This window comes from Tiliqua scincoides, chromosome 1 (assembly GCF_035046505.1).
Source record: "Tiliqua scincoides isolate rTilSci1 chromosome 1, rTilSci1.hap2, whole genome shotgun sequence".
NCBI lineage: Eukaryota > Metazoa > Chordata > Lepidosauria > Squamata > Scincidae > Tiliqua > Tiliqua scincoides.
In genome coordinates, this window is record NC_089821.1 from 38,016,003 (window position 1) to 38,043,124 (window position 27,122).

The 27,122-nt window shown below is 43.1% G+C and overlaps 1 protein-coding gene across 2 annotated transcripts in view; it reads left to right on the forward strand.

The window, feature by feature from the left end:
• The window catches only part of GAS2 (growth arrest specific 2), a 111,541-nt gene that overhangs the window by 23,096 nt on the left and 61,323 nt on the right, over positions 1-27,122 (forward strand). For both annotated transcript variants that reach the window (XM_066611314.1, XM_066611315.1), the window contains exons 3-4: positions 11,823-11,964; positions 25,248-25,311. In XM_066611314.1, the coding sequence (XP_066467411.1) occupies positions 11,823-11,964; positions 25,248-25,311 (206 nt within the window). The remainder of the gene's footprint in view (positions 1-11,822; positions 11,965-25,247; positions 25,312-27,122) is intronic.

The following is a 27,122-nucleotide window of genomic DNA, read 5'->3' on the forward strand; positions in this document are numbered from 1 at the left end:
ATCACTGTCATATTATTTCTTAAGTACTTTAAAATCACTCAGATAGCTTTATAACTGCTCAGTGCATTGTAATGTGAAACCACATGTGAGAAGGGTGTCTACATTATTGGATGATGCCTCAGCTTCTGGGCATAAGTGAATGAACATGGTGTGGTGTGTGGAAATTCCTGGGAAATTAAGTTTAAAACTCAACAGTGGATTCATAGGTCTTTGAAATGCATGGAGCCTAAAGACATCTGCTTTAATGAGTTAGTAGGTTTTTGTGCTGTACGTATTTTAATTAGAGCACCAGAGACTGGAGAAGATGGAACTGTATCTCAGTGAAAGATGGAATTTCTGCTTCCCTGTCAAGGGATGAGGCTGTGTAGGTCAATGTAGAATCACATGTTTTGCATACAGAAGGTCTCAGGTTCAATCCCTGGCATCTCTAGGAAGGACTGAGAATGACTCTTGTCTAGAATCTTGGAAACTTCAGCAAGTCAGAGCAGACAATACTGAGCTAGATTTTCAACAGCTTATAATGCAGTTTTCTGAGTTTCTAGAAGTTCTTCACATTTCTTCCTGATGAGTCTCACTGTCCAGTCTTTGGTTGTACTCCCAGAGGTATAGTAAAAGAGGGTGTTACATTGTTGTTTAGATCAGATTGTATGTTGGCTTTGCGATTTCATAATCTTCCTCACTTGCCTGAGTTGATCAGTTAGTCCTTTCCTATAGTACATCACATGCTTTACAAACTGAGCTTTAGTTTACCTTCTCATCAATCCTATGGGGCAGTATTACTTGGCTACTGAACCTGAGGGAACCAGAACCTGAGAGACAGCAAATTGCCCAGGGTCACGCATCAAATTCATAGTGACAGCCATACAAACCCTCTTCTCCCTGATCTAAGCTAACATGTTACCACTGGTCCATATCTTCACTGATTTGGTTTGGCATATTCTCAAACTGGCAGGTTTGTGTATTTTATTCAGTGTTGCTGTTGGCTTATTATAATCTGAAAAAAAAAAGTGTTAGTCTGTTAGTTATTCAGAGGAATTGTAGAGGTGGTCCAAACTAACAGGATATCAGGAGTTATGTGATCAGATTTCTTGTGGTTTTTAATAATAGCGCTCTCTCTCTCTGTGTGTGTGTGTGTGTGTAGGTGAATGGGTAGAAGGGATGATTGAATCTGATCAGGACCACAGTATTTGGGGTGGGGGTGGGGACAGATTCACCCTTCCCTTTTGTGCTATTTGCATTCTTGACCTGAGAGGAGAGCCGTTTTCATTGAAAAACAGAAGAAAAGATACATTCCTCCCCCAGAACCATGGTTCTCCGCTGTCGGTTTCAGGTCTTCCCCTCCCTTATGCCACTGCTGCCTAGACCACAGGTGTACACATGTGGTCCCTGCTGCGTATATGCAACATTGGGAAGAAATGGCTTAAAGTGATGACAAGGGAAATTCAGTTACAGACTTCCCAATGTCATATATAGTTGTGCCATATTCCTCTGTATAGAGAACTGACTAGATGACTACAGGGGTAAATATTTTTTTAATAATTTTTAATATTTTTAAAAATATCTTTAATAATTTTGTGCATGAAAACAAGGTTTATTTAGGCAAAAAAGTAAAAGAGTCATGTTGGTGTTCAAAAATGTTCTGTGTTTTGGCATATTACGTATTTCAGAATTACAGATAAGGGGTGCTCAACCTATGCTTACAAAATAGCAGAAGAGAGGCATTTGTCATGCGAATGAACATTTTGAACAGCACAGATTTTGCATTCTCATTAACAGGGATGGGCACTCGACTCAGGGTGGCTCAGCTTGAGTTGCGCTTTTTCTGATGACTTGAGTTGTGGCTGTCACTGACTCCGATTTGACTTGCAGCTCAAGTGCAATGACTCAAAAAGTGACTATGGACTTGAAATGGCTCTGAGTCCCAATATTTTTAGTGTGTGCGTGTGTGTATTTTCTTGCTTATTTTTTTTCCACTCCATCTAAATATAGACCCAGTAGGTGAATCAGCCAGTATTCAGAAGGATGGTAGAAACAGATGTGGTGGGTGTTGGAGGATTCTTAAAAAATTGGTTTCCTCTTTAGGGGGGAAGCAGAGTAGCTTCAGCAGCAGACCCCCCCTCTTGCTGGGAATCAACCCCAGGGAGCCTCCCACACCCGGCTGACTGCTAATCAAGAAAGACAAACTACAATGGCTGGTTGAAGTTGCAAAAGAAAGTCATTTACTCACGGTTCCATAGAAGCATATGTTACAGCATCTGATTATGATCAGAGGTTATACTAAACTTAAGATAACAAGGCCCTGGAGCTGCCTCGTCCTACATGCCATGTGGTCAAGATGGTGTCACCAGCAGAGCCCTGCTGTGACCCGTCTTGTCAGGTCAGTGTTCAGTGAGGAAGAGAGGAAGAGAGGGCGTGCACGGAGCAGAAGGGAAGGTTATAATGTCTGGGCCATACCCCCACATAGGTCATCCAAAGGGGACAGGTAAAGTGTAGGGTCACTGGGCCATGGCTTAACCCTTTCAGGACAGTATCCTGCCACCTCTGGACAGCAGATGGAGTTGCACCAAACTCCAACAGTGGGTGGGTAGGTTTGGTTCTAGGAGATGGTGGCTGGTGAGGGGTTGAGGGGAGGAAGAAGGCATAAGGTTTTTCGTTTTTTGGCTGCATGAGGCTAGGGGAAAAACCAGAAGGTCCGGGCAGCCAGGACACAGGGGAAGGGGGCTCTTTTACATATAGGAACCAAGGGCTTAATTTTTTTCTGGACGAAGGAGGGAGGAGATGGAAGCATCCAAAGGATGCGGAAAGGGGTTTTTTGCAATAGGAACAAATTGCTTCATTTTTTTCCTGCACAAGCCATGGAGGGGCGAAAGGAGATGGGCAAATGGGGACCAAGGTGGTTCTTTGCACATAGCTGACTGGAAAACAGGTGGGATGAGAACATCAGGGGATGTGCCCACACACCCCACCACCACCTTTTTTCCTATGCATTTTTGCTCAGGGACTTGTGATTTGATACTTACTTGTGACTTGAAGGGCTTGAAACTCTTTCAAGTCAAGTTGCAACTGGAGCATTCTATGACTTGTGAGTCAAGTCGATTCGTGGGGTCAGCAACTCGCAACTCAGCTCACAGCTTAAGCTTAGTGACTTGGGGACATCCCTTCTCATTACAACCTGATTGAAGCAAACAAACACACACATACACTCACTCTCTCGAGTGACTAAGATGATTACTGGGCTGGGGCACTTTCCTTATGAGGAAAGGCTACGGCGTTTGGGCCTCTTCAGCCTAGAAAAGAGACGCCTGAGGGGGACATAATTGAGACATACAAAATTATGCATGGGAAGGATAAAGTGGATAGAGAGATGCTCTTTACACTCTCACATAACACTAGAACCAGGGGACATCCACTAAAATTTAGTGTTGGGAGGGTTAGAACAGACAAAAGAAAATATTTCTTTACTCAGCATGTGGTCGGTCTGTGGAACTCCTTGCTGCAGGATGTGGTGACGGCATCTGGCCTGGATGCCTTTAAAAGGGGATTGGACAAGTTTCTGGAGGAAAAATCCATTATGGGTTACAAGCCATGATGTGCATGTGCAACCTCCTGATTTTAGAAATGGGCTATGTCAGAATGCCAGTGCAAGGGAGGGCATCAGGATGAGGTCTCTTGTTATCTGGTGTGCTCCCTGGGGCATTTGGTGGGCCGCTGTGAGACACAGGAAGCTGGACTAGATGGGCCTATGGCCTGATCCAGTGGGGCTGTTCTTATGTTCTCAGGCTTCATGTGTGAAACTGACCTTAGTTGTGATCAATTTTTGCTGGGCTGTGTCTTCAGACTGCAGATGTAAATGTTTCTCACTGCCATGCGTGGAAGTGAAAAACAAAAACTATGTGGTGCCCTCACTCTAGCACTTTCCTCTAGTTCAGTTTGGACTCAGTGTGTTCCTTTTTTGTTACAAACATATGGAAACCCATACATACAGTCCTCCAGGATTGTGGTTATAGGAATTTGTATCAGAATGGATGTGAACTGCAGGCAAAGGCAGTGATGCCCAAATTGTGTGCCATTGTGCCTCAGGGTGCCATGGTGCACTGACAAGGGTGCCATGCGGCCTCTTCTTCCCGGTTTGCTGGCCAAGATCACATGAGATGTTTTGTGATTCTCACACAATTGCACAAAATTCCACACAACGGCACAACCATGTTGTGGATGTGCAGCAGCGGTAAGTTTCAGATCTGCTGGGCAAGGGGGAGGTGGATAAAGACTGTGTTTGCATCTGTGTGCATGTATTTGTGTCTGTAAGATCACAGTCTGCTAGGCAAATGAGTATAGAAAACCTGAGCTTTAGAATTTCAGGCACTGAGTTAAGGCTGATTTGGAAATTTGGCTCTGTCCATTGACATTCCAACATGTTTTTCAAATCATGGAGTCATTAAACACACGCACACGTGCACACACACACACACACACACACACACACACACACTATCCAGCTCTGAATTCCCCAAATCTCAGCAGCTTCTTTGTGGTTTCTTATTGGAAGAGTCATAGAAAATTAGAAGCTTTATCATGGAAGCAAAAATGAAACATTTTTAGAGGAGCGTCAAACTCAACTTCGGAAAAGTCATGAATGAAATCCCCTGTGAATATTTTGGGTGACAGCATCAACATCTCTGAGCATCTGTCAGTCTGAAAAATGACAGCAAAGGCAACAAGAAGAAGAAAAAAAAGGAAATTCTCCCTTTATATTATCTTAATTGCTGTCCTGGGGTATTTCCTTGACACTTGGCTCATAAAAGGTAAAGCACCATTTGGAATTAATTTTGCAGAAGAGTTGGGGGAAAGTGGTATATTTTGGAGAATTGCATAGCATGAGAGTGTCCATTAAGAAACAGGGAGAAGCAAAAGGAGAGAAGATAAGTTGAAATTGACAATCCACATTCCACGTGGTCCTGGCTGCTCCTTGGAATGTGCACGGATTTTTACCTTTATTACTCATATTGCCAGATGGGGCTGTCTGCAGTTTCAAAAATGAGGGCCAAATGTTGACTCTTCATCATGTCCATCTGAAGTTGCCTTATATTGTCTGTCCATTGGTTTATCTAGGTCAGTATTACCTACACTGTCTGGCATTATAGGGTTTCAGACATGGGTCTTTGCCAACCCTTCTAGGTGATGCCCAGAATTAAATATATGACCTTCTTCATGCAAAACATGCACTTTACTACTGCATTAACATCCCCTTCTCATATGTAGCATCACTGCCAGCTGTCTTCCACCATCAGCATTAGAATAGTCCTTTTCAAGTTAATAAGATCAATCTGTAATGGTTGTCCATCCTTTTGGGGACTTAAGACCCATTAACCCTAGCCTGCAACTTGAGCTCCACTTCTAATTTCTTTTTTATCATTGATCTTTTCTATCTTTCTGATACTCTTTGTTCTTTTCCCTACACTCAAACATTTTAAAACAAAAACAATAAAAAGAAAGTAGTGGTGCTATCTCTGATGCGATCCTCAGTCAAGTAGGAAGTGACCCACTTGTGAGTGACGAGCTACCAGTTGAAGGCCAGTGGACCCCACTAACTGTTTTCAGGATCCTTGAATTTTCAGGATCATAGGCCCTTGAATTTTCAGGATCATTGGCCCTTGTACAGTTTACGTACAAAGGCTGCCCTGATTGATAGAGAGCATGTTGCCTCTGTCTCAATGTGATGAACCTTTTGTGGTAGAAAACCATTTAGTTCTCTTTAAAGGAGCTTGCTCTTTGCCTTGCTGAAGAACTCCAGTGAGGAGGCAGTACTTACCAAATAGTTATTTTGAGTGAGTATCCACTGTGCAGTAGCAACAACTGCTTGCAGTTGCAGACCCTTCTGTGCTAGGGGTTTCCAAGCAGGGGCATCAGCAGCAAGATCAAGCACCTTATCCTGTGTGCCACCATGGCCTGCTTGTTGCTGGATGCCATGCCACCTACTGCAGGGATTCAGTGGATGAGGTTGTAGTTATGTAGGGTGCCCCATTTAGACAAGAGACGGAGTGAGGTGGTAAAGTCCTGGACTCTACTACTTGCAGTCTGAGGTGCTCCAATTAATGATTTCACGACTATAGCTTCCCAGCTATATAATAAGACAGCTTCAATGTCAGTACGTGTAAAGTCATGCACATTGGGGCAAAAAAATCAAAACTTTAGATATAGGCTGATGGGTTCTGAGCTGTCTGTGACAGATCAGGAGAGAGATCTTGGGATGGTGGTGGACAGGTCGATGAAAGTGTCGACCCAATGTGCGGCGGCAGTGAAGAAGGCCAATTCTATGCTTGGGATCATTAGGAAAGGTATTGAGAACAAAACAGCTAATATTATAATGCTGTTGTACAAATCGATGGCAAGGCCACACCTGGAGTATTGTGTCCAGTTCTGGTCGTCGCATCTCAAAAAAGACATAGTGGAAATGGAAAAGGTGCAAAAGAGAGTGACTAAGATGATTACTGGGCTGGGGCACCTTCCTTAGGAGGAAAGGCTACGGCGTTTGGGCCTCTTCAGCCTAGAAAAGAGACGCCTGAGGGGGGACATGATTGAGACATACAAAATTATGCAGGGGATGGACAGAGTGGATAGGGAGATGCTCTTTACACTCTCACATAACACCAGAACCAGGGGACATCCACTAAAATTGAGTGTTGGGAGAGTTAGAATAGACAAAAGAAAATATTTCTTTACTCAGCGTGTGGTTGGTCTGTGGAACTCCTTGCTACAGGATGTGGTGATGGCAACTGGCCAGGGCGCTTTTAAAAGGGGATTGGACAAGTTTCTGGAGGAAAAATCCATTACGGGGTACAAGCCATGATGTGTATGCGCAACCTCCTGATTTTAGAAATGGGTTATGTCAGAATGCCAGATGCAAGGGAGGGCACCAGGATGAGGTCTCTTGTTATCTGGTGTGCTCCCTGGGGCATTTGGTGGGCCGCTGTGAGATACAAGAAGCTGGACTAGATGGGCCTATGGCCTGATCCAGTGGGGCTGTTCTTATGTTCTTACAGGCAGAGCCATCTGATGCAAGGGGCCAATAAGGTTCCCTGTCTTATGAAGATAATGTCCCTGGCTTGATTCCTCAGACTGAGTAGTTTGTAACTTAAGCTGCTGTACTGCTCATCCCTGGTCCATCAGCCCTGGTCCCTTCTGGTTTTGTCTGCATGTGTTCTTTTAATTATCCTGAGACCACCTGTTCCTTCTTTCCTGTACACAAGCATATACCTCTCACTGGATTTAAAAATTGATTTAAAAATCAATTGATAAATAAGCAGCAACTTGCAAATATGGTATAAGCATGAATTATATGAGTTGGTACTGTTATTCTTGTAGTATTATGATTATAGGAATAATTGGATTTGTTTATAGTTGTGATTTTTACTTGTGTTTGTTTTTTTTTACACACTTTCCAGGGTGTTGTAATAACAAAATTAATAAGTAGAATAGGTATGCTGCACCAACACTATTGCTTTTCCTATTTGTGATACAAAGATAGGACATTATTTACCTTATCATCCTTGAAAAGGAACATAATCACTGAAGGTGAATGCAGTTGGGATGTGTCTTGGCAGTTACAAGAAGAATGGCGGGTTCATGAAGAAGATTTAAGCATTTTACAGATAAAGCAGAATTTCAAGAAAAGTCCCAGGAGAAGAGGTACACCATAACTAAGGGCCCAATCCTATCCGACTTTCCAGCTCTGAAGCAGCTGTGCCAATGGGATGTGTGCTGCATTCTGTGGTGGAGGGGAAATCACAGAGGCCTTCTTGGGGGAAGGGAACATTTGTTCCCTGACCTTGGGGCTGCATTGCATCCGCACTGGAAAGAGAATTAGTCCTAAGAAATTGAGCTCTAAGAGAATACAAGAAGATTCCTGCTGGATCAGGCCCAGGGGTCCATCTTGTCACTGCTGGGCCAACTGTGAAGCCACCTGATGTAGCTTGCATCAGGGCAGGTGACTGCAGGAGCAGCAGATTGGAGTGCCTTCCACCTTGAGTCTATTGCTGCCTCCTTCCAGCTTGCCGCAGTCACAAGCCACATTTATTCTTTCCCTGAAGCAGTTCATCCACCTCCTTCCTGTGCTCTGTTGAGTAGATTTTTCAAACTCAGAAATGTGCAATTTCCAGTTTTATTTACAGGGGCTGCAAGAAAGAAGGCGCTTTTAAGGGGCTTCTCTCTCCTGTATCTCCCTCCAGAGTGTTGTGGCAAAAGCAGCAATGGTGGTGGGTGGTGTGGAACATTGTATCACCCCTGCATCTAGTGCAGCATCCTTTTAGCTATTGCAACCTATCAGATGCCTCTGGGAAATACACGAGTGGGAGATGGAGGAAGTATAGAGCCATCTTGATGACTAGTAGCCATTGATAGCCTTGTCTGGTGAATTTGAATAGAAATTAAACTTTTCTGGAATCTTAGAAATAGATTTCCCAGGAAAAAAGCACTGGTAAAAAAAAGGCCGAGATACTGAAGCTGATGTAAATGCTTACTGCAACACCAAAAAGAGATTAACTACCATATTTTAATAACTTAGGTGATTCAGTTCAGAAGAGTACTCTTCCTAAGAGCTCCCACAGTTCTGAGGCTTACTTATTCACAGGAATTTGCAGAGAAATAACGAAAGGATAATTTCACTCTGAAAGATATTTTAAAATATGCTTTGAGTCTCCCCAAAGCAAACATTTTAAAACAAAATAATGGAACGTCTTTTGGAAAAAATTATATCAAGATATTTCTTTTTCCATGTGATTTCATAGGACCAGAGTCCCTGTTGGGGTGCAGAAACGAACCTGACCACATTTTTCCAGGCTGACATCATCTGTTTCACTCACACTTTCACATCCTGCATTAAACCTCCTGCATGCACATCAACAAGACAGGATTGTAAAAGGAGTGTAACTGGGGACCTGTTTTTTTTGTGATATTTGATAGGCGCAATTGTATGCACTGCTGCTTTAGAGTAACTGTAGCTATACTCGACTATGTCAACAAAAGTCACTTTGGCCATATGGAAACCTAATTATGTCAGGATGATCTGTTCCAAAACACTTTGGAGAAATTTGAGTCAATTAAAGAAATCAGGGTTTTTTCTGTGAGTGGGCTTTTTTTTAAAGGCATTTGAGAATCAAACCTTTCTTAAGTAACAGTGTTCATATTTCAGAGTTAGAACTCACAGTTAACAGATTTGAGAATAATAAAACTGACTTTTTCGTTATTTTTAGGTGGTTGGGAATTTATTAGGTGTGAAGAAAATATAGATATTTCCCTGCAGAACTTCAGTATAAGTTTAATCTTACTTTCATTTCAGGGACTGAGTAAAATTCTGGCTCAGCCGAAATGAAGGACAAAATGTCATTTTTTCCTTTCAGTGCAAAGAGATGTTTTTTTGGGGGAAAATTGTATTGCTGTAGTGTTTGGGTCTTGAGCACATTTGGCACCATTAATGGGAACTGTTCTTCTGCAGGCACCACTTTTCCCTTTAGAGAACACTTTCGCATTGAGTTGTGTACCGAGGGACCCTTGCCATCTGTCACAGAAGCTATGAGAACATTCCAGAGAATGCTGGGCCATGTTTTAGTCAGCACTCAGTTTTCTTACAGCACTGGCTGTATCTCAGAGAAGCATGTCCTCCATTGCTCATTGTGGCTGCAATGCTATCTAACTTTTCAGTGCCGATGCAGCTGTGCCAGTGGGGTGTGCACTACACCCTGCAGTGGGAAGTACCCACAGAGGCCTCCTCAGATAAGACAGTGGCTCCCAAACTCTCTGAGAGAGTTTGGGCTGCTGTAAGGTCTTGCAGGTGAGGGGGAGGGTTGGCACTGAAAACCAGAGGTGGGTCACAATTGCATTTTGGACCTGTTCTGAGGCTTAAAAAGAGGCTTACAGTGGGGGTTGCAGGCTCCCCACACCCTCCAGAGGGCCAAAGCAACTGTTTTTCCCCTGGTGGTGGCACAATTGCGGGAGCGCTGTTGCCACCATCACCCTGTTCCTTAAGGGGGCAGCGACAGGGCTTCCCTGGCTGGGGCATTGCAATGCCTTAGTATGGTAACCTCTAAGGTAAGGGAACATTTGTTCCCTTACTTGGGACTGCATAGCAGCTGCATCAGAGCTGGAAAGTTGAACAGAATTGGGCCCAGAGTCAAGTAACGATAAACTAATGAACTTCCAAAGAACTCCAGGGTTCCTTGGACATGGTTTGAAACCCATGTTGCATGTGCTTGGCATACATTGAAAAACACTGGTTCCTATATTAGACCTAAGTCAAAAACACAAGACAAAAAGGAAATGAGAGCTCCCAGCCCCTTCCAGACTACTTCTCACTATATAGTTGTCATGTGGTAGTTAACGTACAACTTCTATAGCACCGTGGCTGCTCCAAGCACTGGGTAATTTATGGTGCTTGGCCCTCACTATGTGGTTTGTCTACAGTCCATTATCTGGAGTGTTTGGTGGTGGTGGAATAAAAACAGAATTTGCGGAGAGAGGGGGCCTGAGTCACTGCAATCTGGCACACACATACACACAATGGCACACTATGTGGTTTGTTAGTAAGGTGGCACGGCAGCAATTTGCTTAGCTTACCTCTTAGCATCCTTCAGTCTCGGAAGACTATGGTATCATGCTCTGAATGGTGGTTCTGGAACAGAGTGTCCTCTCCAGTGCGCAAAGCCTGGGTAAAGTAGATTGATAGCTACATAGAGTCACTTCTAGTCTGCTTCCCAAACAGTTGCATAGCTACAAACTGGATGGTACGTCAGCTGTAATTAGTTTGCCAGTATCTGGGGGTCAGGTGAAACCTGTTCGATTCCATGTTGTTTTGTTCTCTTTTACTCTCTTCAGTGTTTTGTGATGCTTCCAAGAATTATTTGGAGCAGGTTTTTATTTTTTTTATTTTTCACAAGCAGTCTATGTCTGGACATAAAGCTGGAAGCATTTGCAGACATCATTTGTGCTTCCCCAAGTGCTTGGCTTACAAAATCTTGAATTTAATAACCAGCTCCAGAACAGAAGCAGGTACTCCATAAATCACTTTAATGGCCAAACTGCACATTATAGCCATTTATTTTTAGTCTGACTTGCTCAGGGATGAGAAAACTTTGAATCTCTACAGCATCCTTACCCTGATCTGCATATGAATCTGTGCAAGTTCTAGAGGAGTCTATTTCCTGCACCTTAAAAGTTGATGCTGTACAAAATCTGCTGATGTTGGTCATTCATCAAGGAAGGCTAATGATGCATTTTAATATGTATTCCTTTTAAAAACCTTCATTCCTTTCAGGCTAGATTGGGGAAAGGGTAGTTTAAACTCTCAGCTCCCAGCATATATACTTGAAAATTTGAACTGTATTTCGCCATTTTAAGTTGCTTATTTTTTGAGTATATTGTTTGCTTGTTTCCCTGTTACCTTTCCTCTTCATTTTTAAAAAGAATTTTAAACTGTCCTGTTTTAGAAAGTGACCTTTCTCTTTATCTGTAAAGTGCTTCCTGTACTGAACAAATAATCATATCTGTGGCAATCATAGTTCAGTGGAAGAGTGCATATTTTGCTTTTTTGTATAAGGTCCCAGGTATGGTCCTTGTTGTCTTCTGCTGAAGGAACCCCAAGTAAGCAGGGTCAAGACAAACCATGCTAGTGATCTTTGTCACTTTGGGTATGTCGTACAGGGCTCACTAGACCAATGGTAAAAGGCATACGTTCGCTCAATCACAGGCAATGGTATTAATGTCTAATAAATTACTGTGCACTATCCAATTTGCATTTACAATGACAGGGGCTTTTTGTTTGCCTTTTATAGATCATGCCAGTGAGGAAGATTCCATGCAAAGCCAATGCACCATCTGGATCTTTTTTTGCACGGGACAATACAGCAAATTTCTTATCCTGGTGCAGAGATGTGGGAGTGGACGATACTTGTCTATTTGAGTCTGAAGGCTTGGGTATGTATCAGTTCTTACACATTGCAGTTTTCAGTATATTATACTGAAGTCATTTGTTCTTCTAGTAATTTTAATGGATGAAGAATCAAATCGAGAGCAAACCCTCTTTTTTCTAAAAAAGAGCCTGAACATAATTGGTTATGGGATGATTCTTTCACTTTTTGCAGATTGCACTCATTCACAACTGGTTTCCTTTTAGAACAATGTGCACCTGTAAAATGCAGTGTTGTTACTTTTGAGTTTGGAAGAACACAACAGGAAAGGATGTTTCAACAGACATTCATATGAAAAGACTTGACTGCATGGATTTACGTTTGATTTCATTGAGGACCAAACTGATACATGCACAGAAAAAATGCATAACGCAGGGCGCAATCCTAACCAACTTTCTGGCCCTGACATAGCTGTGCCACTGGGGCATGTGCTTCATCCTGCAGTTGGAGGGCAGTCATGGAGGCCTCCTCAAGGTAAGGCAATGTTTATTTCCTTACCTCAAGAGTTGCATTGCTCTTAAGTCAGTGCTGGAAAGTTGGTTAGGATTGCGGCCACAGTTTTCTTCAAAATGCAGGGGTTGAATTGCAGGACTGAATACCTTTTCATTTTATTAAAACCTCTTCCTATGGAAAAGTAATGTGCCAGGGAAAAATGTTCTAACAGGGCCTTGTCATTCACCTGCTAGTTATCTACAAACAGTAGACCTTTTATTAACATGGAAAAGCATACAAACATGTGAGTCGTCTGAGTCGGTGTAACATAGGACTAAATAGTAGGTATATTAGTTAAGAAAATTGAAAAGATCACATAGTTACAGTAGTTAAGAAATTCGAAAAAGATCACAATGATTTTCCCTGACCTACAGTGACCTTTTCCCAACTGATTGATCCACATAAGGAGGCAGAGCAGAGCATGAGAGTGACATTTGCAAAGAACTCAGCACCAAGTAGCAGCTATTTCAGCCAAGTAATGGTTTCCATAATATTATATTTTCCCCTTCATAACTTATAACAGATCGCTTTTGATACAAAATTTAGGACAACTTTTTGCCTCAAGGTTGCATTTCAGCTGAAGATGAAGAGAATCAATTGTTTATTTGGGATTGAATTCAGATAAAAGTGAAAAGCTGTTGTGATGGAAGACAAGACTGTTTGTATAGAGCAATAAATGGAACCACTGTACTGTCATCAAGAGACTTCTGTTTTCCACTGCTCAAAGGGTTTTTGAATGTGTGTAGTTCTTATCTTGGTTGCAATGGATCTGTTCGTCTTCTATTTCAGCATTCTTTTTTGTCTCCCTGCATTTTTTCTTCTGAGAAGACCCTTGAGTCCTTGTTCTAGCCTTTGCTTCTGCCATTACTGATCATTTTCTTTAATAATGATAATGATAATAAATGAATCGCTATAGTTATAGACACAGGAACACTTATCAATGAATGTGTTGAATTGACTTATGCTATGCTCACATGAACTTGTAAAGAAGTTTTTCCATAAATATATTAACTGTACCATAGCATGACTAAGGGCCTGATCCAGAGCAGTGCATGCTGGCTCCCTGCCGGCACACATGTTTACAGGCATTACTGCCGGCCAAGCTCCAGAGCTGGCCCAGTGTGAGTGGACGCCAGCGATCCACCACTGGGCGCTTTGTGCTAAGTGCCTGGTGGTGGAGAGGTAAGTCGGGGTGTGGGGGAAGGCGAGGACGAGGCATTCCTGGGGCAGGCATAGGGCGGGGGAAGGTGTGGCAGGGGTGGTAGGGGGGCAGGACCAGTGGAGCTTAGTTCTACTAGATCCAGAGCTCCATGTTGGGCTGTGTGAACACAAGCCTTCTTGATTCTACACTGGCCAAAGAGCCACAGCAGAGTAGCCCCGTTGTGGGGCTATTTTTCTAACTCGGGGGAAGGGGATGAATCTCTCCTTCTTCCAAGGAGCTGCCAGAGGCTGCCTGGGGCACACAGGATACCGCGTCAGCCATTTTTGGTGCAACCCCACATGCCAGCAGCCTCATGCGCCAGGCAGCTCAGGATTGGGCTGTAAAAGGTTCTTTATGATTCCCCTCTGAGGAAGCAGGAAATAATTTTGTAGAAAGACAGAAAACTTGCAAGCTGCAAAATCCTGAGCATCTTCTAAAAACTAGAGAAATCAATACAAATGGCGGAGATGGCTGAAATAGATATCTATCACTATGAGTGCCATGCAGTGAGACGATGCCATTGAATCACGCATACCATCTGTGATGTTGTCTCTTGATTTGTGTGTGATTGTACTGCCCTTATCTAAGCACTGTATGGAATGCATAAGCAACACAGTCTCAATTCTTAGTTGGCTTGCAAACATAATTAGAAATAAGAAAACTGGTCATTTTCCTTTCTTCTGCTTTTCCCACCACAAAAGGGGCAAGTGCAGAAGCAACACTGATGATTACTGAATTTTGGAACTGTGGTTAAGCAATGAAGAGTGGGCTGGGAGGAATTTGCTTTTAATCTTCCCCTTTTTGACAGGATGCCTAGATTTTCAAAACCAAAAACTGGGACACAGAAAATCATGAGCATGGATGGTCTACTCGGACGCATGCCTCTTTGAGTTCAATAAAAGTTACTGCCAGATAACTGCTTATATTATTGCAGCCTCTATTCAAGATACAACTTGTTAAGTATTGAGTTATTGGTCAGGGGCAGGGAGAAGAGGTAGTCCAAGGGGGAACTCAGGACACTGAGAGAACTCCATAGTAGAGCCAGATGACCAATGCTGCCCAGTCCTTTCCCTTTCCCAGTTTCTGCCAGCTCACTCACTCAGAACAGCTCAAGGTGGAGGATGGAGATGGCACTCTTAGATCTTTTTTTGTACGTTACAGGAAGTGGTGAAAGTGAAAGTACAGTGACTCACAATTCTTTTTCCTGCTCTTCTGCTGTAAATTTCCAGGAGTGAAGTCATAATCTCTCCCCTTGGGTTATTCTTCATGAACTATTTCTACACCTGAAACTCATGTCCAGCACCAAGTCTTATATCCAGCTACCTTTTTTCCCCTGTCCTGCAGTACTTCTTAGTCAGGGAAGAAAAACAGCAATGACTGCTTGGTCCACTACAAAAGGTATCAAAGACTGTTTTCCCTGTGGGAATTTTGTAGCAGAAGCTCAGTTGAATTCCAGTGCAACAATCTGTCTGCAAAAAGTAAATGGCCAGATGGAATTTAGCATTAATATCTTCCATAATTGTCCTGGGTCTTCAGCACCACAAAGATAGGTGAGAACATATCTTAACCTCTAGTACTATAGAAGCATGTACTTGTATTGCAAGTCAGAAAAGCATGGGGCGAGAAACTATTTGACATTGATTTCCTGAAAATAAATGGGAAATCCAATCCTAACCTGCACTGGAGCAGGCAGGCCGGCTGGTCTGTGCTGTATCCAGTGCAGGATTGGAGGTGACTGTGGCACAACTTGGGACAAGGGGATATTTTTCCCTTTACCCCAAGCACTGCTCCAGCCAGTGCAATGGGGCTGCGTAGATCGTGCCAACTAAATTGCTGGTACAGATCTGAGCAGCCCAGAATTCGTCTGGGCTGCTTGGGAGGGGGGTTAGAATCTGGCATAAGTGCCATAGACACTTCCTGGCCTGCCCACCGGTCCGCCTAACACCTACTCCGAAATTTCCACCACCCATCCTCCCAAAACCCCTGTGCCAGCAGCCCATGAGTGGCATGAACTCAATTTCTCCAGTTTGCTCAGGCTGGAGAGGCCGGTATGTGTTCTTGTGCCAGCCTCCCTGACTCAAAAGGAGGCACAGACGTGCCTTACAACATGATTGTGGCACTCCTAGGCCAGTGTAAGGGACTTATGTCAGCCCTGCGCAATCTCAGGGTTGTTCTCTTATTCCCTGACTATATATCTTCAGAAAAGAAGTTTCAAGAGCCTGCAGTTTCCTTCCATTTTTTCCATCCTTGTCTTCAAACAGTTGTCAAAATGAGACCTCTCCCTTTTAGGTGCTAATGCTATTTAAACTAAGATAAACACCAGTAATTGTCATTTGAAAACTTTACATCTCCCTCAGTTTGAAGAAGACGTGTGCTTCCCAACTAAATAACAAATAAAAGCCTGTGAAGGTCAAAAAACATGAAAAGTTTCATTCAGTTGTGCCATGAAATAAAGCTGTGGGCAACATACTGTACTTGAAATACTCATGTTTGCAATGCTTTAAGAAGGACCTCTGTATCTTCGTGACTGCATAGTTCTGACAATATGGCGGTTGCCAAGACAACTTGCCTTTTTCATGAATAGTAAGACAAATAGGTATGAAAAACCTGTGTAAATTGTCGGGAGTACTGTAAATGTTTGTTGTCTTTCCCCCTTCAGCCTCCTGTTTTAGCTCAGCACCTTGACCTACCTGATTTTCAATGCTTGTTTTCTCTAAGTTCTATTTTTCTTACTGTTTTCAACAATATCCTGCCCCTGATGTTTTGGAAACAACTCACTTCGAATATTCCTTTTTTCCCCCTCTCTTGATTTCTGAAAAGAACTTTTAGCCTCCTCCTCTGATCAGTTGTCTGAAGACATAGGCATGAGCTTATGCTTTTCACCACATGGTAGGACAATTTTCAGGACATGCGAGGCTGCTGTGGTGCCAAAATGGCTATCATGGCATCCAATGCATGCTGGGCAGCCCGTGGTGGCTCCACATTCGTCCCCTTCCCCCAGGTAAGGGAAGTAGTCCCACAATGGGGCTACTCAATTCTCAAGCAGCTCTTGAGCTGGCGCAGAATCAATGAGTACTGTTCTCAGTACTCTGATTCGGTGGAGCTGAGTTCCGCTGGTCCAGCCCCCTCCCGCTCCTCCTCTCCCCCACCGGGCCCTTATTAATTTATTTATTATTTATTTCACATTTTTATGCCACTCTTCCTCCAGGGAAGGGAGTGAGGCAGAGAGTTAGTGACTGGTCCAAGGTCACCCAGAAGCTTCATGGCCGAGTGAGGATTTCAACCTGGATCTTCCAGGTCTAAGTCCAACTCCTGAAACAATACACCCTCCTGGCTCTCCGGATGACAGTGACTGTCACTGCAATAGCAGTAACTGGCCTTGCACAAAAAAGCACTCTTGGCATCCATGGGGCTGGTGAGGAAATTTGAACTGAGGGTACATCCAATCTAGTACCGTAAAGTCCTTTCTTACTTAGTGCTTGACATTAGCAATAACAGGCCTATGTGCCAAGCCTCGGACGTCATGAACATGTGAACATAAGAACAGCCCCACTGGATCAGGCCATAGGCCCATCTAGTCCAGCTTCCTGTATCTCACAGTGGCCCACCAAATGCCTCAGGGAGCACACAAGACAACAAGAGACCCGTATCCCAGTGCTAGCCCTTGCATCTGGTATTCTGAGGTAGCTGTGATGAAACAAGCCACAGTTTCTACTACTCTGGTGACACCGAATCCAGTTGCTTGAAGGTTTTATGAATAACTTTTTAAAAAATGATTGTTTGAAATACCTGTTTCTTAAGAAAGAGTAAGCAATTATGTATGAAGATTGGGTCATAATAAAAGTGTTCAAATGATTGGGTCAAAATAAAAGTATGTTTTTTCATTTGCACAGAAAGCAGTCACTATTAATTACTTGATGGTTTTTTCTTTATTAATGTGGATTATCCAAATCCAGCCTATTGCTTTCAGGAAATGCATTCTGCTCTTGTTTAGCAACGTAGCTCCCCATAGCTATTTTTCCTTGAGATCAGCTGTACCAGGAGGTGTAACTGGGGTTCTAGGCTTGTTTACATGATCAGGGATATCAAAATTGCTTTCCACATAGTTCCTTTGGAGATTGTTACTATGTATTTATTTTCACTGGCAGGTGGTATTTTAGATATACTCCTTTGCTCCGTAAATGGGGTTATTGTCAGGTCACACGAGGAAGTCTGGCTATTGTGTGATGAATCAGAGATGAAGCAGGAGTTCCTTTTTTATCCAGGGTGCGTTTTAATTTGACTTGTACCTTGATTTCTTTTACACACTCAAGGTTGAAGCAAGTTCAGGAGGTATCTGGGGAGGAGTGATCATATAAACAAGAGCTGTGAACAGAGCCAATATTCTTGCAGGTGTCGTAAATGTGCTGTTTTCAGGGTTCTGACTTGACCAGGCCCCACTGCACTTGATTCTCATTAATCTAAAAATGCAATTTGGGTTCTTATTATTTTGAGACATTATGACAAACTCCAATGAGGTTTCTGATTGTTTTTCCTTTCAAAGAGCAGCCCTCTCTGCCTTTGAAATTCTACTCTGTTTTAAGGGAGGTTTGCCATTCTTTTTGGGCAGCTGTTTGCGAAATTCCAGTTCCAAGCCACTTTGGACACAGGGATTTTGTTGCACAGCTCTTTGGATCCTACCCCTCATTTTGCCAAAGCTACAGGAAAAACATAGGTTTCTCAGATGAAGGATAGTACTTCAGTTCTGAGTCTTGTGACAATTAGTTTATTGCATACATAAATTATAGCTTTTTATAGTTCTATACTGGGTGTAGGACACATTTGACTTGGCACATGGAATGCCTGTAGACATTTTGTGTAATTTGCCCAGTACAAATTTTAATGTATATTTAACTAGAAATAACCCAGAGTTTAACTAAATGCAATGCCTATTTGAGTTTTTGTCTATAGTGAAACCCACAAAAATGTAGGGGATAGCTAGACCCATGATAACGTGGGATTAAAACACAGCTGTTAAAAAAATCCAAAAAGGAAAGGAAACAGCTGTCTGGGTTGTTCTTTTCTCAGTCTGTTCGCTGCAGCTATGAAGAATTTCTAAGCAGTTTTTTTTCTAGGCAATAAATGCAAAAAAAAGTTTACCTTGAAAGATATTCTGAAACATATTGGGAATAAAGATCAATCTATAAAGCTGGTTTCTTTTTAGTTAGGCTTGCTAATCTCCCTCACCTGTTTGCATTCTCAAAATATATTGCAGGATGATTTTGCAGATTCAACAACAGCAGATTCAACACTAATAGTTGTTTGTACTACACCAAACTCAGTCACAAAATCTGCCCTGTATGTTGGGGCACTTGGTGCTCAAGTTCTTCTAGGCTCATGTTCTGTCAGTTGAGGTATGAGTGGAGTAGGTGGACAAAGTCCACCAAGATTGGTTATTGTCCACCAAAACCAAGCCAAAGGTTATTGTCCAAAGGACTGAGGTAAATGTTGTAACCAACAGCTGAGGCAGGTAAAGAAGGGAGCAGTAGTATGACTGGCAAATATGGCCGCAGAGAAATGGGTAGAGAAGCAGTCTAGTAAGCACAGAGAAGTTATCCAGTGGATTCCCTCAGTTGTCTAAACTGAGGACATGTCTCAGACCATGAAGCAACACCGGAGAAAGTAGAATCTAATTGGCTGGCATCCTTTGTTTCATGGTCTGAACTCCTGAAATTTCCTCTTATGAGTGGTCTTGATGGCACAGAAAATAGGAAAACAGTGCCAGGATTAACGGGCACCCAGCTGAAACAGTGTGATGCATGGTATCATCCCCGTGCAAAAGAGGGTCTGAAACCTTCCGTTATTCACAACCTTTACAATCCCTTATGGAAAACGTGGAAGCAGATTTGAGGAAAATTAGAGCCACATGGGCTACCTGAAGAAATGTATCACCTATTCGTGAAGAATATTTTGGTCTCTGAACCTGTCCTGGGTACCTGCCTAGATGGCAAATTCTATCTTGCATTGGAAAGGCTGGGTTGCAATGGGTGAAAGGCTTCCCACCCTTCGTAGGCCACAAACCAGACAGAGACCAGTTGGTAGGCCAGCTTGGGCATTGGCAGTCCATCTCTGTGTGAGAAACATTACCTCCATTTTCTGTCAGATGACAGAAGGCATACTATGTTGGAAGCCTGGTACATCCAAGCGGCAGAAGATGCGGTGGCTTTTTTGTCTATTCTGATCCAAAATTGGGCCATCTGAGGAGATCGAAAGGTCTTAATGGAGATTCATAATGCATATTTATTGTTAATACATGGATACTGATGCAGCCTATATTTTGAGACATATGCTCCCATCGCTTCTGTTCCCTCTCATTCATTCCCCTAAATGTGAGTGAAGCATTTGAACCAGAGGTTTTTTGTGCCTGTAAATATTAATGCAAAATGGTAATGGCAGTCTGTGTGCTGAAATGAGCCTTATCGTAATACTGTATAGTTCTCAGTGTGCCACTGCATTCAGTCCAAAACGTCAGGGGAAGTTTTGACAAAATAAATGGGTCTTTGGCTAGCTTGCTCTGTATATGTCTCTGAGTGCTTGGAGCTGTTCATTTGCAATGACTATGCTATATTATTGAATGGTTGTAGGATCTGGAGGGAAAGAACACACTTCATCTCTTTCTTCAGTGAATCTACTCAACAAGAAAAGGGTTTGCCATCAGTTATGCCAGCATGCTAAATATGTGTGATTTTAGTTTTTGGAGTGTTTGATAATATATTTTTTTCCCCTTTGGTGCTCGTGACACTGTTTTGCACCTGTGCATTTGTATGGCATATATGTGTGTGGTACAGACTTATTTTGATGCAACACATATAAATCCCTGCTCTGATCCTCCCCCTCTCTGCCCCAATACTTTCTCTTTCCATCTACAGCAAGGCATAAGGGGTATAGGATATCAGTGCTGCTGCTGCCAACAATACAAGCTTCCTGCCCACTCCCTGCATATATCTTGTTGGCCCCAATCCTTGGCTCAATCCTCCCCCCCCTTTGCCCCAATCCTTCCCCTTCCTGTCCATAGCCCACACCCATGCTGACTCACCTCCTTTGGTGGTGGCTGGGTGACCCAGTGGCATATGTGTACAGTCACGCTAGTGGCCCTACTGCATGCATTGTTGGATTGCCTTCCTCTGATGGAATGCTCATTCCATCAGCAAAAGGCACCCATAGAACTGGGTTGTAAATCTCATTATTTTTATGACTCAGTTGAAATGAGGCCAAAACTACATATGAAAGAAGTCAGGAATAGTAGTTTGACTGTGGCCCAAATCCTAACCCACTTTCTAGCACTGGCATAGCCATGCCAATGGGATGTTTGCTGCATCCTGCTGTTGAGGGGCACTCACGGAGGCATCCTCAAAGTAAGGGAATGTTTGTTTCCTTACCTAGGAGCTGCATTGCCCTTTTGTCAGTGCAGGAAAATGGTTTGGGATTGCTCCCTTTATTGCATTGTCACTTCTCTGTTGCATCAGGAAAAGTTTTTTTTAATTGTCTGTCTTTCTCACCGCTTGTTTAAATTACACGCATCTGTGTGTGTGACATGTCACTTTGAGGAACATAGAAGTATCTATATATGTCACTGCACAAATAATTAATTTTTGATAATATAGTTCAGATGACTGATAATTCACCCTATGCTTATTCCTACATCTAGAGAAAACCAAAGATTCCATGTTATTCAGACATCTGTCCTTGGTATATCTCACTAGATCAGCTTCCTCCAACTACAACTCATGTAAAATTTGCCAATGTTAAAGTTAAAAAGTAGTTAAATAGTGCTATAAGAGCCAAAATGATGTAAGATGACGGTTTGTAATTGAGTGGATGTTTGCTGCAGCAATGACAGCAATGAAGGCAGCTGTGAAATGTTACCAAGGATGGAAATTGGAATCCAATACATGGAACCCAGTGCATGGAACCCAGACAAAAGTGTTTACAGTAACTCCAGTAACATAATTTCCATATAAGTAATGTGGGCAATATAAGGGAGGTTCCCACCTATGTCAATGAGGATTTGAAAAATGGGTTTAGGGTAGAAAACTGCATCTCCTTGAAGTCAGATCCCTGTATTCCACTTCCATTTCCTTATATGATGCTTCTTAAACTTGGAACAACCTCTTTACTTCCCATGCTGCCCAATATGCCAGCTCCTTCTCCCATTCCTCCATCCAAACCTGAATCACTCCCATCCAACTTTACCTTCACCTGGACTGCCACCCTGCTGTCTCTGAATGCATCCCAGCCTCTCTTCTCCCATCCTGCTCAACCTCACTTAAAAGCTTTATGGTGTCTAATGAGGGCCAGAAGTGATGACATTAAACAGGAAGTGATGTCATTAAGCAGGTCATGACCAAAAATAAGCACTTTTTTCTCATTAGCTGCTAATGACAGAAGATGACACAAGTCTTGATCATATTTTCAAGATATGGGAGATCCCAATTGTCATGCGGTCTGTCCTTCAGCAGTGACACCTCAGCACGGCTCAGCAGCTGAGAGCAGCTGATGGTGGTGCTGGGAGATCCCAAGAGCCAGATAAAGAGCTTCCTTGGGCCTTATGTTTGGACATCCCTGACCTAGAATGTTGCAATAATACAGATCTAATGCAGTTTGGGCAAGAAATGAATCACATCCATTTTCCATGGTGTATAAATAAAAGGGCAGCAGAAGCAGTTGAAACAGCAGTAAGTAATCATCACCAATATATCTATAGAAAGTACACCTGGATCATATTTACGAGGGACCATATTTGTGATCACGATTGTCCCAGAGGTTCAGTATAAATGCATTTCACATAAGATGCCTAAGAGGTGATTTTAGGAGTAAAAAACCTACATGGATGGAGTTTGTAATGTGCATATGGAGTTCAACTATGTGTAATGTATATTCTGGTGCATGTACTGTATCTGATTGCCGTGCAATCACTGTAAGGAGTGTGATTTGTAGATAAAATACTCAAGCCTATTGATGGTAATGTGTGCTCTATATCTGGAGTGGTCAAACTGAATTGATCTGTGCTGCTGGATTGGGCCTGGGAAAGGGGTTAGGATGTGGCATGCACTGGTGCAGCTGATTCCCCCCCTCTCCTAGACCCAATCCACCCAACCCTAGCCCCCATCTCTTTCCCACCTCCCCCACCCCTGTGTTGGACTTACCTGGTTCAGCAGGTGTCCTGTTGGCCACTGACATGTGTGGGAAGGCTCTGTTCTTTGTGCTGGCTCTCTGCACTGTCAGAAAGCAAATTATGGTGCTTTTGTGACTGTGTGTGCCAGTGGAACACACGTTCCGGTGGTGCAGCACTTGATTAGGATAAGACCATCCGTTGCACCAGCCTGCGTGTCAGGGGACAAACAACCGTTTGTCTGATTCAGGGTGCAATCCTAACCCCTTATGTCAGTGCTTTCCAGCACTGACTTAAGGGCAATGCAGCTCTGAGGTAAGGGAATAAACATTCCCTTACTTTGAGGAGGCCTCCGTGAGTGACACCCAACTGCAGGATGCAGCACATGTCCCATTGGTAATGTATGCCAGTGTCTCATTGGCACCACTATGCTAGTGCTGGAAAGCACTGACATTTGGGGTTAGGATTCCGCCCTCAGACTCCAGGAGCCTTGCAAAGCTATGGCTAAGCATCCTTTATGCCAAGGAGCTAAGAACACTGTCATGCTTTTGTGATAGTTTTGGCAATTCTGTTTACAAAAAAAAATCTTATTATAATGTTCAGCACATCCTGCAGAAAGTTTTTATTTATTGTCTGATATTCACAAGAATGCATGCTAGTGCTGGTATAGTCCTCAGGAACACTGGCAGTTTTGCTTTCGTTGCATAGTCCTATCATATCACCAGATGCTCATTTTTTATGGTTGGCTGGTGCCTGTGCTTTCTGTCATGCTCTAACAAATATTTTTCTGGTTTTCATTGTTCTCTGTGAAATGCATGAAACTTATCTGGTGATGATGAACCAATGGAGAGAAGCATATTTGTTCATCTGAGAAGGAAAATTCTGACAGAAACTTTCTCTTGCTTGTTCAAATTGTCTTCTTATCACTTTATACTCTATCAGCCTTTAAAAGTGTGCATCCTCCTCAAAATTAATGCAGCATGCCTGAACATCCCACAAAAACTGATTTCTCTAGACTACTTTTTAAGAGCATTTCTGTATTTGTTAATTTATATTTTCTATGTAGGAGAATCTCCACCCACACCATTTTTTGATGCTGCGTAGGCCTGATTCTCTGGTGTTATTCCTACCGTAAATCATGTACTTGGGGAACCAAGTATGCAGATTGGCTTCTCCATGGGATCAAGTGACTTTCATCATGTGACTAGAACCACTAAGGAAATGATGTAATAATGGCATGAAAGAGTGTTGTCTGGTGCCACACTATGAGAGTTCTATCTGTAAAAGATAACATGGCTTGTGCAAATTGTGTGGGTCTTTCTCACACCAGTGCTGTCCTTCCCAGGGGCCCAGCAACCTATGAGACTTAACTATAAATTTACAGACAGTTGTATAACAGCCTAATCCTGTGCATATTTTCTCAAAGTAGTTGCTAAGCAGGGTCAGGCCTGGTTAGTACTTGAATGGGAGACCTCCTGGGAATACCGGGTGCTGTAGGCTTATATCATAGTCTTTCGAGACTGAAGGTTGCCAACTACTAAAGTTTGTACTGAATTTGGTTGGGCTTACTATCTGTATGTATACTTACTAAGTATACGAACAGTTGTACCCTAAAATAAAGAACTGGATCTTGCATTCAGGCCAGGTGAGATCACTCACTGACAGCCCAATCCTATGCAGTTTTCCAGCACTGATGCAACCATACCAACAGTTTGTGAACTGCATCCTGTGGTTGGGGGACAGACATGGAGGTCTCCTCAAGGCAAAGGGACATTTGTTCCCTTTCCGTGGGGCTGCATTCCGGCTGCATTGGCACTAGAATGTCGGATAGGATTGGATAGGATAGCCTGAATATTCTACAGCTGGCCCTCGGAATCCTTGGGGGATCAGTTTCAGGATCCCCGGCTGATACAGAATTCTACGGATAATGAAATCCTTGGGGGTGGGGATTTGCTAGCAAACCAGAAGTGCTTTTCAGAAGCATCCGAGAGCCCTTCTGAGGCAGGGGAGGGCTGCGGACCACCTCCCTGTTACTCAGAAGACCTCCCAGATGCGACTGGAAGGCACTCCTGGTCACATTCGGAAGGTCCTCTGAGGTCCTCCAGCCATGAGCTCAACTTCTACTGATATTCAGATCCGCAGATGCTGAGCTTGCGGATAAGAAGGTCCTAGCAGAAACACTGCACTGTAATGTATGGACTTGGCAATTCATGGATTTCATTGCATTGCATTATATTCATTACATCGCAGCCTTATTTAATCAGTCTAATTGATTCTCTATTAAACACAGCAGTCATACTTTGTTTGATAGTGTGTCCATGTCAGGAGTTCAGGGACAGCTTGTCCATGTCTTCAGGTTAAGGACTTGAACTGGGATTGCTACATCACTCAGATACTTCATATGCCATGGTTGTAAATACTTTCTGTCTCTGTTTTTGGTTTGCAGTCCTCCACAAGCAGCCCCGAGAAGTGTGCCTTTGCTTGCTTGAACTTGGAAGGATTGCTGCAAGGTAGGCAAAAATATTTAAGGAACTGAGATATATTTGCACTTCTGACAGCAGCAGCTTTTGAGAGAAGGGCTGGTTCAGTGCATCTTCATGCTAACATTTACACTAGCCAGGGTCAAGGCAAAAGCCCAACTGTGCCTAGACACGAGCATATTGTGGGCAGTTGTTTCAACAAAAACAATCAAGCTTCCCTTAATACAGTGGTGGAGTTTGTCTGCCACCTTCAAACTGAGGCAGAAAAGTCAAACTTAAAATCAGCTTAAAATCAAATGCTTTCTCAATCTGGTTAATGTTTCTCTGCAACTCAAAGACTTTGGGTTAATTACTGAGACCTCTTTTGCTCTTAAACTGTGCTAGACTTCTTTTCTCATTCTGATGGAATCAATGGACCATTGACCTAAGAAGCAAGAAGACCAGCATTTAGCTATCTCTGTGTAATCTACTCTAGTAATGATGATTCTTTCTTTCGTCTGGTCTGTAAAAATGGGAATCTTGATTGTGTTGACTTTTATGTTATTTAGGTCCACTCATGATACTGAAAGACAAAAAGGGAAGTCCGCCACTTCTTGGAGTACACATGTACAACCTAGCAGGAAGATCTACTGTACAACCCTTTTAATATACATGGGAAATGCTCAGCAACAGATCTGCAATTCCATTTCACTCCTAATGACGTTTCCAGTGGCGCATAGACTGGGAATGGTCATACTTGAAGGCCAAACTGTTCATGACATTAAAGCCATCATTTGAAGACTGACTGAGGGTGCAATCCTAACCCCTTATGTCAGTGCTTTCTAGCACTGGCATAGCGGTGCCAATGGGACATGTGCTGCATCCTGCAGTTGGGTGTCACTCGCAGAGGCCTCCTCAAAGTAAGGGAAAGCACTGACATAAGGGGTTAGGATTGCGCCCTGAGTTTGTAAAACATAGCAGTTGGGGGAGGAACCTGGCCTAGAATGGTGGTATGTAGTGAGAGGGAAGTTAACACTTTTCTCTCTGTGCTGTTTTTCATTCTGAAAATCCTGCCTTGAAGTAATGTTCAATCCCAAGGTGGCTGCTTACCATAAGCAGCTGCTTCAGAGAGCAAACCACTGCTTGGGAAGAAGTGATTTTTGGTGCAAAAGCCGTGCAGAGGAAGGTGTTGAATCCTTCCTCACCACGTCACACTCCTGTGCCAGATTGGGGTCCACCATGGCTATTTTTTATAGATTAAAAGGACAACTTTCAGCCAAATTTCACAGTGAGCACATTTTCTTATGATGGCTTTAATGTCATGTATAGTTTAGCCCTAAGTGGCAGAACACAAGCTTTCATGTAGAGGGTCTCAGGTTGAATCCCTGACATCTCTAGGTGGTGCTGGGAAAGCTCTATCTCTGAAACACTGGGAAACTGCTGCCATTGATCTTAGGGCATTGATCTACATCAGTGGTTCTCAACCAGTGGTACATATACCACCAGTGGTACTCTGGGTAGTGTTGGGTGGTACACATAGCGCCTTCTGCCTAGCAGTGAAATGGCATTTCAATGCTGATAGGAAGCTAGAACTGGTGAACAGAGCTCTAGCACGCAGTTTTTGAGCACAAGAAAAAGCATTCTTGCCTGTTTGCCCTGAGCCTCTTACTGACCTTGGAAGCTCCCATCATGCTCTCTGAAACTGGAAGTAACTGACCATCTTAGTGCCTTGTCAGTGTGCCATGGGATGCACACTTTCAAAAGGTTGAAAATCACTTGTAGAGTTTGCATGAGGCACAAAATTCAGTAGTTATAGACTGGGTTTCCTCTGAAACTCTGAGGAGTGGAGGCAGTGGCATAGC